The sequence below is a fragment of the Culex quinquefasciatus genome, chromosome 2 (assembly GCF_015732765.1).
Source record: "Culex quinquefasciatus strain JHB chromosome 2, VPISU_Cqui_1.0_pri_paternal, whole genome shotgun sequence".
In the NCBI taxonomy this organism is placed as follows: Eukaryota; Metazoa; Arthropoda; class Insecta; order Diptera; family Culicidae; genus Culex; species Culex quinquefasciatus.
In genome coordinates this window covers 56,141,629-56,155,807 of record NC_051862.1, presented here as the reverse complement: position 1 = coordinate 56,155,807, position 14,179 = coordinate 56,141,629, and the positions used below count along the sequence as shown (strand labels likewise).

General features: G+C 38.9%; 2 protein-coding genes across 2 annotated transcripts; one reads left to right on the top strand and one right to left on the bottom strand.

The window, feature by feature from the left end:
- Positions 1-109: 109 nt before the first annotated feature.
- Positions 110-1,901, bottom strand: LOC6039649 (pickpocket protein 28). Its single transcript, XM_038257611.1, is given in 4 exon segments — positions 110-431; positions 485-1,661; positions 1,664-1,689; positions 1,743-1,901. Coding segments are annotated over 4 exon segments (1,635 nt in total). The 5' UTR covers positions 1,895-1,901; the 3' UTR covers positions 110-151.
- A 154-nt stretch (positions 1,902-2,055) lies between these two features.
- LOC6039650 (pickpocket protein 28) lies at positions 2,056-3,851 on the top strand. The gene is made up of 5 exons (XM_038250331.1): positions 2,056-2,171; positions 2,230-2,475; positions 2,529-3,128; positions 3,180-3,545; positions 3,605-3,851. Exons 1-5 carry the CDS (start codon positions 2,056-2,058, stop codon positions 3,849-3,851), a joined length of 1,575 nt encoding a protein of 524 aa, XP_038106259.1.
- The last annotated feature ends 10,328 nt before the right edge of the window (positions 3,852-14,179 follow it).

The window sequence follows — 14,179 nt, the reverse complement described above, 5'->3', positions numbered from 1 at the left end:
CTACACGCCGCAGCGCTTAAAAATGCATTCATCGGATAACAAAAACAGGCAACACTGGCGTTTTACAGTTTATTCAGGATCACGCGATGATGTCCCTAGAGTACGCGCTAATGACACGGTATGAAATCGAAAGTTTGCCCCGCGATACGGATCATTGAACTCCGGCCGACTCTTTCGAACTGCAGTGGTTCGCCGACTCGGCGCTAGTCCAGACCGAGCTCCGTCTCCGCCGGGATAACTTCCACAGCGTAAACGGTCGCACGGTACAGTAGTACAGCAGTTCTACCAAGCTGATCAAACTTACCCCCATGAATAGTCCCATCAGCCCACCGGCGCTGGCGAACAGATCGCTGATGCTGTTGATTTCGCTGCGCGAGATTGGGATAAAGTGGGACTCCTTGAAGTAGATGACCATCTTGGATTGGTGCACGCTGGAAGGTTGTGAAGGTCAAAATATGTTTTAAGAAGTTGAAATTTGACGAACTCATCGGGTTGTCGCTTGTCAAAGTCGAAGAAGCCTCCCTGCTGCCACTCCCAGTCCGCCTGCGAGATCTGCGTCTGATACTCGACGTGAGTGCACGACGGCATGCAGTTACAGTACGCCGCGTTCTCCACCGATTCTCCCTTCACCTTGGCGGCTTCCGCCTTGATCATGTTGGACATGGCCTTTTCGGCGCACGGATTGTCCCGAAGGCCGCAAAGTGGAGCCCCGACCGGTCGGGGCATCCAGAACCGGACACAGCTGCACAGCTGCAGCGTGATGTTTGTGAGACACTCGACCTCGCAGTTCCTGCGGTTGTAGATCCGGAAGAAGCGCAGGTAGCGCTCGGTGCCGTGGTAGCAGTTGCGCTTATCGGCGCTGTACAGCATTGCGTGATCGTCCGTGGATATCACGCGTGGAGTTACGGTCACTATGAGCTCCTGGTTCAGTGGAATCCGGAAGAACTGGCTCGAGAGCTGGGGGTACTCGTTGGGCATGTGAAGAAGGACGCGGAAGCCCTGGAACTTGTCCCCGCAGAAGTAGTCCATGTCGACCTTCTTGGCAATCAGCATGACTTTAATTCCCTCGTTGTAATCGCCGGCGACGACTCGGAACGGAAAGACTCCGCCCTGGCGGTATCCGGAGTCCAAATCCCAGTCGGATTCTCGAGTCTCGGAATTAAAAGCATACCTAGAGTCCAACTCTTCCTTTCGCAGCAGCTCGTTGTTGCCGATCATGTTGAACGTGAAGCAGAAGCCTTTCTCCGTAAGCGTCGTCTTGAACAGATCCAAGCACCTGAACGAGGTCGCTTGCCAAAGACACGCGTTGAACACTTCAAAGGATGGTATCGCCAGCCGACGTAACAACTGCAGAATGTCTTCGTCTGCGGTGGCATTTTCGTTCCGATCGTACAGCTGATAGTCACACAGCTGTAGCAGAGCCATCAACTTCCGGACCCGTTCGCTGTCCATGGTCTCGTCCAGCTTGCGACTTCGCACCAGGATGAACGTCTCGGTGAGATTGAGTGTGGAAGATTTGACCTTCGTCTCCGGGCAGATCGTGATCGCCGGGAACGGTATCGAGTAGATCGGCTGCGGGTGCTGGTCGAAGCTGACGATAATGGGATCGCGCTCCCACTTCCGGTACACGGAGTACATCTGGCTGAGGCAGAGGTATAGGAAATGATAAAGACGGTGACCCACCAAACCCTGCAAGAGGTCGGTATTAGGAACTAATGACAAACAATACTGAACACAGGTACTTCTCCGGGAGAAACTTATCACTACCGAAGCACTGTTTCACTCCGTGGATGGACGTTACGTCGCAGAACTCATACCCCGCCTGTTTGGACATCTTCAGGAGTACCTTCCTCCGCAGAGGTGAATTCGGATTGTGTCCGTCTTCCAGCTGCATATCTCGTTGAGTGCTGAAATAATAACAGTTATCATCAGGTGTCAACTACCTGTTGATAATTTAATAATCCGCGCTTAGTCGGACACGTGTAGACTCGTGCCGACTGTTGCACGCGATGTGTACGATAAAACAAGTCGATTGCATGATCTGCGACGTACACCATGTTCGCTTCAAAGGTCAAGAACACATTGGAGATTCTCTGGAGGGAATACTGCTTCAAGACATCCTTGCACGGAGTTGGATTTCTGAAGCTGCAGGCAACCTCCCGCTACGAGAAGTATGATCTTGAGCACCACAAACTTGCCACTTCTAACTCCCTCAAACCCTCGAAACAGAGTCATGTGGTCCCTGTGGATCCTGCTTTCCCTCGCCGGATGCGTCTACATGACGTACGTGGGCTATCACAAGTGGGAGAACAACTCGGTGGTCATTACGTACGCGACGCGATCGCTGCACGTGTGGCAGATTCCGTTCCCCGCCGTTACGATCTGCCCGGTGACGAAGAGTCGCCGCGAGGCGTTCGACTTTGAGGGGACTTATGATGAACTTAAACGAGGTGGAGAGTTGAGGGATGATGATAGGTGGGTTTGTATGAGAGGACTATGTATTGATGATTTGATGATTTTCGTTGTAGCTATGTCATGTTTCGTGCCATGCTTCACGTCTGCGTTAGTACTGTGAATATCTTCAACTTTACGGGATTGTACAAGGAAAACATTGTCGCTACTTTACGGAATATTTCTTTCCCATTGGAGGACATGTTTGAAAAGTGTTCCTGGAGAGGAGTCGCAATAGACTGTGGCGAGATATTCTCCGAGATTGTAACGGATGAAGGTGTTTGCTACAATTTCAACATTTTAACAGCAAAAGATCTGCTAAGAGTCGAGAATTTGGACCCAACCTACGATTCTGTGGATTCTAGCAGAAATTCTTCGCTTTGGTCCAACGAGGAAGAGTACACGAGGTATTCCGGATCTGGCGTGTATCCTAGGCGAGCTCTTGGAGCTGGTGTCAAGGCCGGACTCTCGGTGGTGTTGAAGACGCGGAAATCCGACGTGGAACACGTCTGCAGAGGCGGTATGGATGGATTCAAGGTACTACTACACTCACCGGATGAGTTTCCGATGGTCAGTGAGTTCTACATGAGACTACCTCTGGGCAAGTCCGCTGCCATGTTTTTGAAACCTCTGCTGACAAAGGTGGTTGGCAGTTTGGAGAGTGAGAGCTTTGAGAGGTTCGTTGATACGTTGATACTTTGCGAATCCATTAAAACGATCTTTTCCAGGCGTCAATGCTTCTTCAACAGCGATCGCAAGCTGAGATTCTTCAAGGTGTACAACCAAAACAACTGCCACGTAGAGTGCATCACCAACTACACCTTCGGCAAGTGCGGTTGCATCAAGTTCTCGATGCCTCACGCGCCAGATATGGAGACTTGCAATTCATCTCAGATTGCGTGCTACCAGCACGGGTTGGTAGCCATCAATGAACGTTCGATCCGACTCCAGCTCCAAGGAGCTTCCACGTATCGCGTCTGCAACTGCCTCCCTGCGTGCTACGAACTGGTCTACAACAAGGAAATCTCCTACACCCCATACAACGCCGAAGCTCAAGCAATCTCCAAGAACGACTCCTCAAATGACATCTCAAAGTAAAGTCCCACACTACCTCAATATCCCACACCCCACAGTCACAACCCAACCATTTCAGCTTCTACCACTCCCAGCTGCTGATAGCCATGAAGACGGATCGAACGCTCCCGTTGACGCGCTGTCGGCTGAACAGCATCTCCGATGTCCTCGCCAACCTGGGCGGGATCTTTGGCCTGTTCATCGGAGGGACCACCATCAGCCTGGCGGAGATCGTCTACTTTTGCTGCATTCGTTCCGTACGAGTCGCCTTCACGCAGCACCGACTCCACCCAGCAACCCCCAAGGTGTTCCCTTGGGTTCCGTAACGACTTCGACTACGGCCAGCAACTACAAATGACTTACTTATGCCGCGATGGTAATTTTTATTGGGTGACGCATCAACACCTCGCGGTGTCAATAAAAAAAGTGCACTATTTTATGGACTCTTAAAACAGCGTTGCTTTGGGAGGCGATTCTTTCATCTAACCCGATAAGTACCACCGAGTGAGGACTTACTTTGAATACTGATGGCGTTGAACTGGTGGCGAGATGTGAGCTTTTCCAGTTTGCGATTGTGGGATGAAAACAATTGATAGGCGTGAAAACGTTTTGCGATAAACTGTTTGTGGGTGGGATTAGTAACGAGGATAGGTTTACTCTTTGAAAATGATAAGTAATTTACAATATTAATACAGTTTCCTTCGAAATTTAAATCAAAATCCAAAGTCAATAATATGAAATTAAAAAAAAATATCTGGGTCGGTCACAATTTCTGCATGCAAAATTTCATATCACCATTCTCTTAATAATTCTCATTGATTGTGGCTTAATGAGCCAAGATTTCTCGATTTCCCAGCTTTGGTTGGTTTGTTAAGGCGCCATCCACAGATCACGTAACATTTTTTAAGTTCTAAGACAAGGATTAAAAATTTAAAAATTAACAAAAATAGGAGAGTGACTACAAGCCTCACAAAGGAAACATATACAAGAATATTTCCAGAATCTTGTGCAACCTGCAATTATCAAAAAAATTAGGAAGTGCTGAATGGTTCTGAACAATTCCAAATTTTAATGAAAATAGACATGTAATCAACTGAAAACAATTTAATATGCATTTTTCCTGTTTTGATAAATATGTTTGACATAATCAAACACTTTGGCAACAAAAACATGATTTCGTCGAAATTCAGACTTTTTGGAAATAAACGATTGTTGGACGATTGTTGTGACTTGTGCACTGCTTGTATGTGAGGTTTTTTCGAAAATAAAAAAAAATAAACCGGATACACTCACTCACCAGAAACATTTTTTTTAAATTCTGATTCTCGCAATGCACGAGTCACAAAAATCGTCCAAGGGGTCATTCTTATGCAAAATTAGCTGAACTTTCCGAAAAAAATACTTTCAAACGCACACGATTGAGTTTTAGGGGTTAAAAATTCGAAAAACTGGTCAAAAATGGTCAAAATCATAATTTTTTCAGAAAACATTTTTGTAAAATTCTGATAACTCGTAAAGGATACATGCAAACCCCTTATGTCTATATATCAATTTTTTTGTTTTTGTTTGCTCTACACCTTTGTAGAGCATTGTTACACTCTAAAATGTAACCCTGCAAAGTTAGAATAAAACACGTAATTTTAAAACAAAAAAATTTGTTCTAAATGAAAAAATAACCCTTCTGTGTTATTTCAGATTCAAAAAGTACATTAAATTTCCCATAAAATGACATGTCTCACGATTTTTGACAGTTGAGTAACGGGAAATGGCAGCGATTTAAAAAAAAAATAACTTTTTTTGATGAAAAATAGGTTTTTTCGAAATTTTGAGTATGCCATCAAATTGGGCGTCTAATTTTACACAAAAGTACCTCTGACACTGACTGAAAAACGTGTCTTAGTTAAAAACCAGAAAAACGAAAGGGGTCGTACCGCCCCACCGTCACGAAATATCAAAAAATGGACCTCGGATTCGTGATCAGGGACCAAAAGAACCCCTTTGAGCAAAGTTTTACGCAAATCGAAGAGGGGTCGGGGCAACTGCTGTGTGAGTTGGCGGAGAATGACCCGAATAAATACTTAAATTTGAAAATCACGATGATTTTAATAGTATTTTTTAAAGGTTCTGTTTCACGGATTTAACCTAGCTAAATTATTCAGTTTTTGAAACAAAAGCATAACAAAATCCGTTAAACTACAAACCAGTTATGACACTGCATTAAAAATGTAAAATAATTTTCGTATCTTTGGCAGGTTAAGGACCTGGTCCAAATTTCCTTCAATTTGCAAATTCTAACTATTAACACAAATTTGTTTGCAGAACTTTTGATGGAAACTTTCTTGCATCCCATAAAGCAAGTTATCTTTTTATAAGCTGTATTCGAACGCTAAAGTACAGATATGCCAACATTAGGTGCCGGTTGGAATTACATGCCGTTCCTGTCTATAAACGTTTTAAAATATATTAAAAATCAATTGTACAAGTTGTTTTTTTTTTCAAACAGTCTATTTTCACGCAACACAAACTACACTAACTTAAAGGATGTGCGACAAAAGATCGAAAGACATAAGACATAGTAGACAAAAGGTCGAATGCCTAAAGGTTGAAAGACATAAGGTCGAAAGTGGACAAAAAGTTGAAAGTGGATAAAAGGTCGAATGGACAAAACGTCGGAAGAACAAAAGGTCGAATGTGAAAAAAATGAAACAAATAATTATAATTAAAAACTTCTAAAAGAAGTTGAAAAAAAAATTTCTTGCAAACAAATCTATTTTTATCTGTGAGTTTATCCTTGGTATATATTTTAGTAATGATCTTTTTTAAATAAACATAAAAACTTCCAAACAATTTTTTGAGTAAATTTCAAACATGAGCAGTTATTAAAAAAAAAAGTTTGACCTCTTAAATATTTTTGAATTTTTTATTTTATTTTTAAAACCAACCTATTCTAGATTGTTAAAATATTTTTGTGAATTTATACATTCTTTCAAACATGAGCAGTTCCTTAAAACAAGAGTTTGACTTCTGAATTATTTTGGAAGTTTATTTTTTTTTATAAACAACTTTTTCTCGTCTTTCACAATATTTTTGTTAGTTTTTCATTCTTTCAGTTCTTTTAAAAAAAACGTTCGACCTTTAAAATATTTTTTAAGTTTTTTTATCTATTCTGACTTCTAAGTATTCTGACTATTTTGTGAATTGTTCCATTCTTTCAAATATTTGTTGTTTTTTTTAAAAAAAAGGTAATTTATACGTATTTATTTATATTTTTAAGATACACTCCCTCTAAGCTACCCCCAACCCCCCCCCCCCCTTTTTAAAAAAGGTCTCCAACATTCCGTGGCCAAGGTTTTATTCAGAAGACCTCTAAATTTTTAAGAATATAGAAGTGAAATTAAAGAAAAACGTTCCAATCACCTTTTCATAGCTGCATTTCAATATTTGTGTATTTAGGCTTTCATCAAAAGTTTTGTTTTGTAAAATATGTTTTTTTATTCGACCTTTTGTCCTTTCGACGTTTTGTCCATTCGACCATTTGTCCATACGACCATTTGGCATTCGACCTTTTGTCTATTCGACCTTATGTTTTTCGACCTTTTTTAAACATTCGAGCTGATTGTTAAGTAATGCTTATGCATTTTTTTTACAATATTTTTATTAGTTTCGAATCGAACAATAAAATTAGCTTAATGAGATGTTTTTATACTGTCTCTGTTCATACTGTAGTCCCGATTCACCCTATTTGCCATTACTTTTCCTTAGCTTAAAATTGATTAAAATTTTTAAAATGTTCAGCCAATGTTTCAAAAAGAATTCCAATATTGCAAAATGGTTGTTTTTGTCATAAGGAAAATGTCACAAAGTTTGAGACAATTAAAATTTTTAGAATTATAGAATTAATAGAAATCGCCCGATTTTGGGGGCGATCACGGAAAGCTCTCTAATTTAGAGTCTTACGCATTCTTATTCTATAACAATTAGAGTACCACAAAAAATGGAAATATTCCCATTTTGCGTTCCATTATTACTATCGCTTATCAGAACTTTGATCATGAATTACAGCTTCCATAACGTGTTTTTGACTGTTTCAAAGTAATAAACAGCTCAATTAAAAGTGACCAAGCAACTCTCTATTGGTATTGTATCTGAAAATGTTGTTGAATAGTGGAAAACTACAAAAGTGATGGGAATAGGTTAAAAAACTTTATGTGTGTATATTTCCACTATTCCATGTAATTTCATGACATGAAAAGTTAAATAGCAGGCGATCTTCATAGAATGAAGACGTGAAACAACTTTTAACCACCCTACCATGCGACATCTACATATCAAAGTTATAACTAACGCTACTTGCATGCAACTGTGTCTCGGCTAATTCAAGCACGCTCGTATCCAATGCACGCTTCCGCTCGAGCAGTTTTGAATTTTCTTTGGAAAGCCTGCTAAAATATGTTGGTAATGCACATTATCAAACTTATGTTGCAACAAAGTGTTATCTATGTTGAGGACTTACTATGCTCTACTTTTGATGCTGTCAGTGAAGGTTTTGCCGGTAACGAATGTGTCGTATTTTCAAGTCATTATGTTACTACCCGACATTTTCATGGAAATTCGTGATGACGTCAAGTGAAAATCAGTTAAACAAACTTTTCCGCCATGCAACAAAACTCAGTCCTCCTTTATCGATTTCACTTTGAGTTTTGCGACTTTTATTTTACATATAAATGACACACAAACACGCTGACACGCTGCCTTGCTGGTTAGTAAATCATATTGCTCGTGCGGGAACCGACCGACGCGTCCTCGGAGCTTCCCCGCGGGAATGCTTTCCTTGTCATTGAGTCCCTCGCCGCCGTGGGAAAGTTATTTATATTTGTTTGGTGGTGCAACGGGAGAGGGTGGAAAGGGAGTTTGTTTTTTCGTTGGCAGTTTGTAACTTGGGGAGACAACAGCGGTTAATGCCTAGTCACAATAGATAAAAAGTTGTTGAAGGTTATGGTTTGGTTTAGTCCTTGAGGGAAAATTCCTTGGAATTGATTAACAACGTTGAGGATAGCAAGAATTCATCAACACGGTTAAAGACATCATAATATTTATTTTAAAACAAGGATAAGTTAAAATATTTTTTTAATCTTTAATTTAATTTTACAAAAATAACTTCGCTAAATTAATTATATTTCAATGTCTTGATTAAAGATCTGGACAAAACACCCATCTTTAGACAACAAAAATAGCATTTTTAAAAGGCACCTCAAAATCTCCAAATTCCACGGAAAAGAGCCTGTTTCACAAGTCTGGTAAAGATGACGAATGGCACTATTGCGCTGCCAGCAAACAAGCCTGAGAAGTATGTCACATTTTTGTATTATCTCACATGCTGGCCACAAAGTGGTCGGTTGTTGTGTTTTGCTGTGGCCGTTTGTTGTCTCCAATTTTGAGCAATGCTATTTTTGCATGTTCAACATACGCCTCGCCAGTTGTTATGAGTGCATCCCATTCAAAAGTGAATCATAAATTTTGGGGACGTATGTTCAAAATGTAACTTAAAACTCAACGTGTTTACTTTTCCTTGTAGACTCAGAGTCAATTTGGTGGAAAAAAACGGGGGAAAACATTGCCGCCAATTAACATGCCCCGTGTAATTGCTTGAGTAAACAGAGCATTTTGTCGCCTAATTTGAAGTTAAAAAGCCGCAAGCACTGACTGATTGCGAAAAGAAAAATTCACTTTCATGAAGTTTTCGATTTCGACGACGCGGTTAAAAGTTTGGAAAAGCATTTTCCATTTCGCAATCGTTTTCGTTTTCATGCGCAGGAAAATGACAAAGCTGCCTCAGTCAGTTGGTTAGTCGGTTGGTTGGCTGGCTGGTTAAGGTTTATTAGCATGTTTCCGAGAGAACCACAGCCTGCGCTCACCACACTCATAAAGCAAGGTCGTATGTTTGCTGAAGCATGAAATTATGATAACTCTTAAAAAGACACACATACACACACATGTAGCGGTGGAAAGAACGTTGACTACGGGCTGCATTGAAGACTGTGACCTGGAACCTAAGGAAGTACCTAGATACTGTGGCGAGAGAAGATTGATTGTTTGTCATGTGTGACACCTTTTTATTGCGGTTGGAATAAATGTTGGATTTAGAACAGCAAAGTTTCAATTATATGTTTTATGGTCTAACAGTCTACGCAAACCTTGGAGTAACCAAGTTTTCTTGGTAGTAGGGGAGAGTGGGGAGACTTGATCCCCGGGGAGACTTGATCCCAAGCCTGTATCTCGTCAGCATGTGGGTAAAACAATTAGCTTTGTTCTAGAAAGTTGTGCGAAATTGACTAAAACTCATTGTAGAAAACAAAGAAAAAAAATGTTTAGATTGAGTTACACACATTTTTCGAAGAAGTGCTGCAAAAAACTTCCAAGAGATCTTTTTTCTTTGTTTTGATAAGTATAGAAAACACTCAAAAATTATTCAAAAAAATATTTTTTATACATGAATTGTTTGATAAACATATCAACTCCAAAACCCTTACGCATTTGACGTTAAATTTATCGTCATACTATTTTTACAATCAATTGTTTAAAAAAGTGCGTTTAGGGAGACTTGATCCCTGCATTGTTACAGTTACTGGAATCAGCCTCAAGATTAAATAATTTGGCTGGGTTTTCGTACATAGTTTCCTTCAGTATAGTTGTACATAACTAACTGTAGTTTGAACCATTTTTCAAAAGTTTTGTAAACAAAAATGACCAGCTTTTGTAAACATGCTCAATTTTGGTCTAAAAAAGAAAATTTTAAGTTTTTAAATATTTTACATGCTAAGCTTGTTATATTTTAAACACAAACGTACAGGTTTAATGTGAAATTGCTGTATCTTATAGAAAATAAAAAGTTTGGATTAATAAGAAACATTTTGCTTAAGATTTCTTCAAAATGTTGAAAGGAGGATCAAATTACCCCCAACATTTTGAAAATGCCAGTTTAAAATATTTTTTTAAAACGCTTGGCATTTTTCTAAGAGTTTATCTGATGAAATACCCTTATCAGCCAAACATAGTTGAATGTTTAAGCTTTCAATTCATGCAAAAAGATCATAGTTTTGTGAGAAATTGACAGAGTTAGGGGAGTGTGGGGTAATTTGGACACCCTAAGGAAATTGCTCTGTCACGGGCTGTATGGATATTTTAAAGGAATGTGGATGACACCAGAGGATAAAAGAGACCATATTTGATGGAAAAATGTCATTTATTTCAATAAATTTAGATGAAAAACCCATTTTTATAGCAAAAATTAAAAGGTGTCCAAATTACCCCCACATTTTTGTGTGGGGGTAATATGAACACCCTTATGGGGTAATTTGGACATGCCTTGTGGGGTAATATGGACATACCTTGTGGGGTAATATGAACACCTTTTGAGGGGTAATTTGGACACATGTTGAAGAATAAGTTTAACATTTGATTTTTTGGGCATGTTTTTTATCCTTCAAACTGATTTTGTAATTGCTTTATATTTTGAAGTGTTGTTTTGCTCACAATATTTCATCAAAGGTTTAAATAATGATTTTGTGATAGAACTATAATTCAATAGGAAGATAACAAACAGTTCAGCGTAGTATACATAATTTAATCATTAATACTGAAATGATTTAAACATTGATTCTGGATTAGGCACAAGTATAGTTTTTAGTGATTATATAGAATATAGAAATTTAGAAATATAGAAATTATATAGAATTTATTAGCCTGAAAATATCATTTTTTTTTAAATTTGACATTCTGTTGCCCTTCAAATTTAAATATTATTGTAAACCAGCATAGAAATTAGAAATTTCAAAGAAATTAATTAAAAGCAATCAACATAAGAGTCTTGTTGAACGCCAAATGTACAGTAATCAGATTTTCATCAATTCGAATATTGGAATAAATTTATCTTAATTAAAAAATAGGGGTTTTGTGAAAATGCTCATTGCTCACATTCCTTTTTGATTGTTTTGACATATTAAATCCCTCTAAATTTATCTAAATCGCTTTAAAAACTCATCCAACCATGAAAGTTACTTTTTTGTTGTCTGACAGGTAGACTTTCAGGTATGTCCAAATTACCCCACAACCCAAGTAGCACTCATAACTTGTCGACTGTTGAATAATAGTTAGACAATTGTTTTTGATAAACATACGAGAAAAAATCTGAACATAACTTAAATAACAGTTTGTATCACTGCTTGTATAACTGACTTGTGTAACTATCGTGTTTTGTGCCACAAAAGTGTTAAAACACAGTCAACTTCACTCTTTTCCAACAAAACACAACATAGAAAAAAATTCTCACCTATTTGGAGGGTTCCATCCAATTTGCTGATTTACACTGTTTAAACAACTTATTTTGGAACACCTTCGATAGAAACTTGCTTGCTCACTTCCGTTTGAGGTATTTATCACTTGATTACAGTCGAAAACGCTTTTTATGAGCTGTAATTAAACGTCAAAATCCTGATATGCCATGATGCTGTTCCCTCAGCTGCATTGTTTTCCTCGAAAACAGTTTGTTGAATAAGAATAATATAGCACTGTTTGTTTCACTGCTTATCTAACATTGTCATGTGACGGCATCTTCTGAAAAATGGGCGTGGCCAACCATTCTATAAATAACCTTAGGTTTTCTCGCTTTGTTACACAAATGTTATCGGAGAATAGGTTATATAACTGATATTCAACAAACATATTCAACTTGACATTGCGTGTTGTTAGGTGGTGTAAATTTGTACGTGAGGTATTTAGAGTTTCAATAATGTTTATTTATCGAAGATTGCAATAATTTTAATTGTTGACCGATTATTTATAAAAATATCGCCGGTTAAAGCTACAAAAATATCAGCTTACGGAATTCATGATAGAGAAAAAAACAAATTAAAATCACACCAATTTTCAATGTTACTTCGTGGTACGGTAATCGAAATGACAGTTGAAACGGTTTGTTATAACAAAGTTACATAATGGAGTTATAAAAACTGACTTGAAACAAACTAATATAACTTTATTTCCAATGACAGCCTTTTCTGGAGTTAAGTTGTATAGCTCACTGCTGTATAACAAAGCTGACAGCAGCCTTCTTATTGAAGTTTAGGCCAGCTTGTTTACTATGAAGCCTCGTGGAGAGATGTGGAAGCGCGCCTGGACCTGCCTGGAGATAACAACAACTCGTCGAAGTCATCGGATCGAATCTTGGGAAAGACGAAGTTCATCAAAAAATGAAAATCTAAAAGTTCGCCATGAAGAGGGTTTCACATGAATCACAGTTAGAGAGCGCGAAAATGTCATTTTTTTTTTTATTCAATTTCAATATTTTCTAAATAAATCGGGCAGAAACAAGCGTACCAAAATAGTCAGAGATACAATTCATATTGGCTTCGTCGTTGATTGAAATTCTGATAAGAACTGTTTGTTTACATGTAAGTTGGGTAACGGTTAGACAACTGTTTTCAATCTATCTTTCCTTTTCAGTGTGCGCTTTGATTTGACAGCACAGCCGTTAACCACGCCCCCTTTTTTCGTTGAATCTCTTGTTAGCTAGCACAGTGTTGTCAGATACATTTGTACAACTTACTCTGATAACTTGCATCTTATTCTGGCAAGTTATACAACAGAAAAAAGTGCGCTTTTTCCAATGCACAGGAGTTGTAGAACAAGTTGTAGTAACGAGGCCGTTCGGTTATAAAACCAGTTAGGAAATACGTTTATCTGACAAAGTGTGTTGCTTGGGAAGCCATGTCCAAATTACCCCCATAGCATATTCTATCATAAATTGCCATTTTTGATGATAAAAATGGATAAAATGCACAATTTTTATACGTACATATCTCAGGCATCGTCCAAGCAACCCCCTTAAACATAAAATGTCCACTTTTTTGCCATATAACCCCTGCAAAACCTTATTTCCTAACCTTCAAATATTAGAATTTAAGGCAGTGCCAACCGGCCTTTGGAAACTTTTACATATTACACCAAAACTACTTAACCTATTCCGACTTTTTTGGTTTGTCCATACTCCTAGGCCATTTCTAGTACTAGCCTTATCACTTAAATTGCCGTTTTCACTTTATATCCAACGAAAACGTGATTTTTAAAGGGGTGTCCAAATTACCCCCCTGTCCATATTACCCCAAACTCCCCTATGTGCGATACAAAAAAAGGGGATCAAGTCTCCCCACTCTCCTCTACACATAACAATTGAAAGTCAGACAGTGAAGTGATACGTAAAAGTAAGGTAAGCAAAAGCAGTTTATGCAAAACATGCATGCATTTTTTGTCGCCACTTTCCTTATCAGGAAAACTGTTTTATGCACCCTATGCCATGCTTATCAAACCATGAAACCCTTCTTCAATCGCTATGTTTTTCCTCACTAGTGCACTAGTGTCGGCGGCAACTTTGTGCCACTCACAAACTTGTGCAATAAAAAATTGCAAAAAATTAAACACTTTCAACAAAACAACCACCAACTACAACATTTGTACAAGAAAATCCACCAGAAGCCATCGGCGTCTACTTCCGACAACAAATGCAATGTTTTCATACACTCCTCACACACACACACAAAACGTTTCCGTCACAGCGGGGTGACTCACGACACCACTGCCATGTACTCGAGCGTATGTA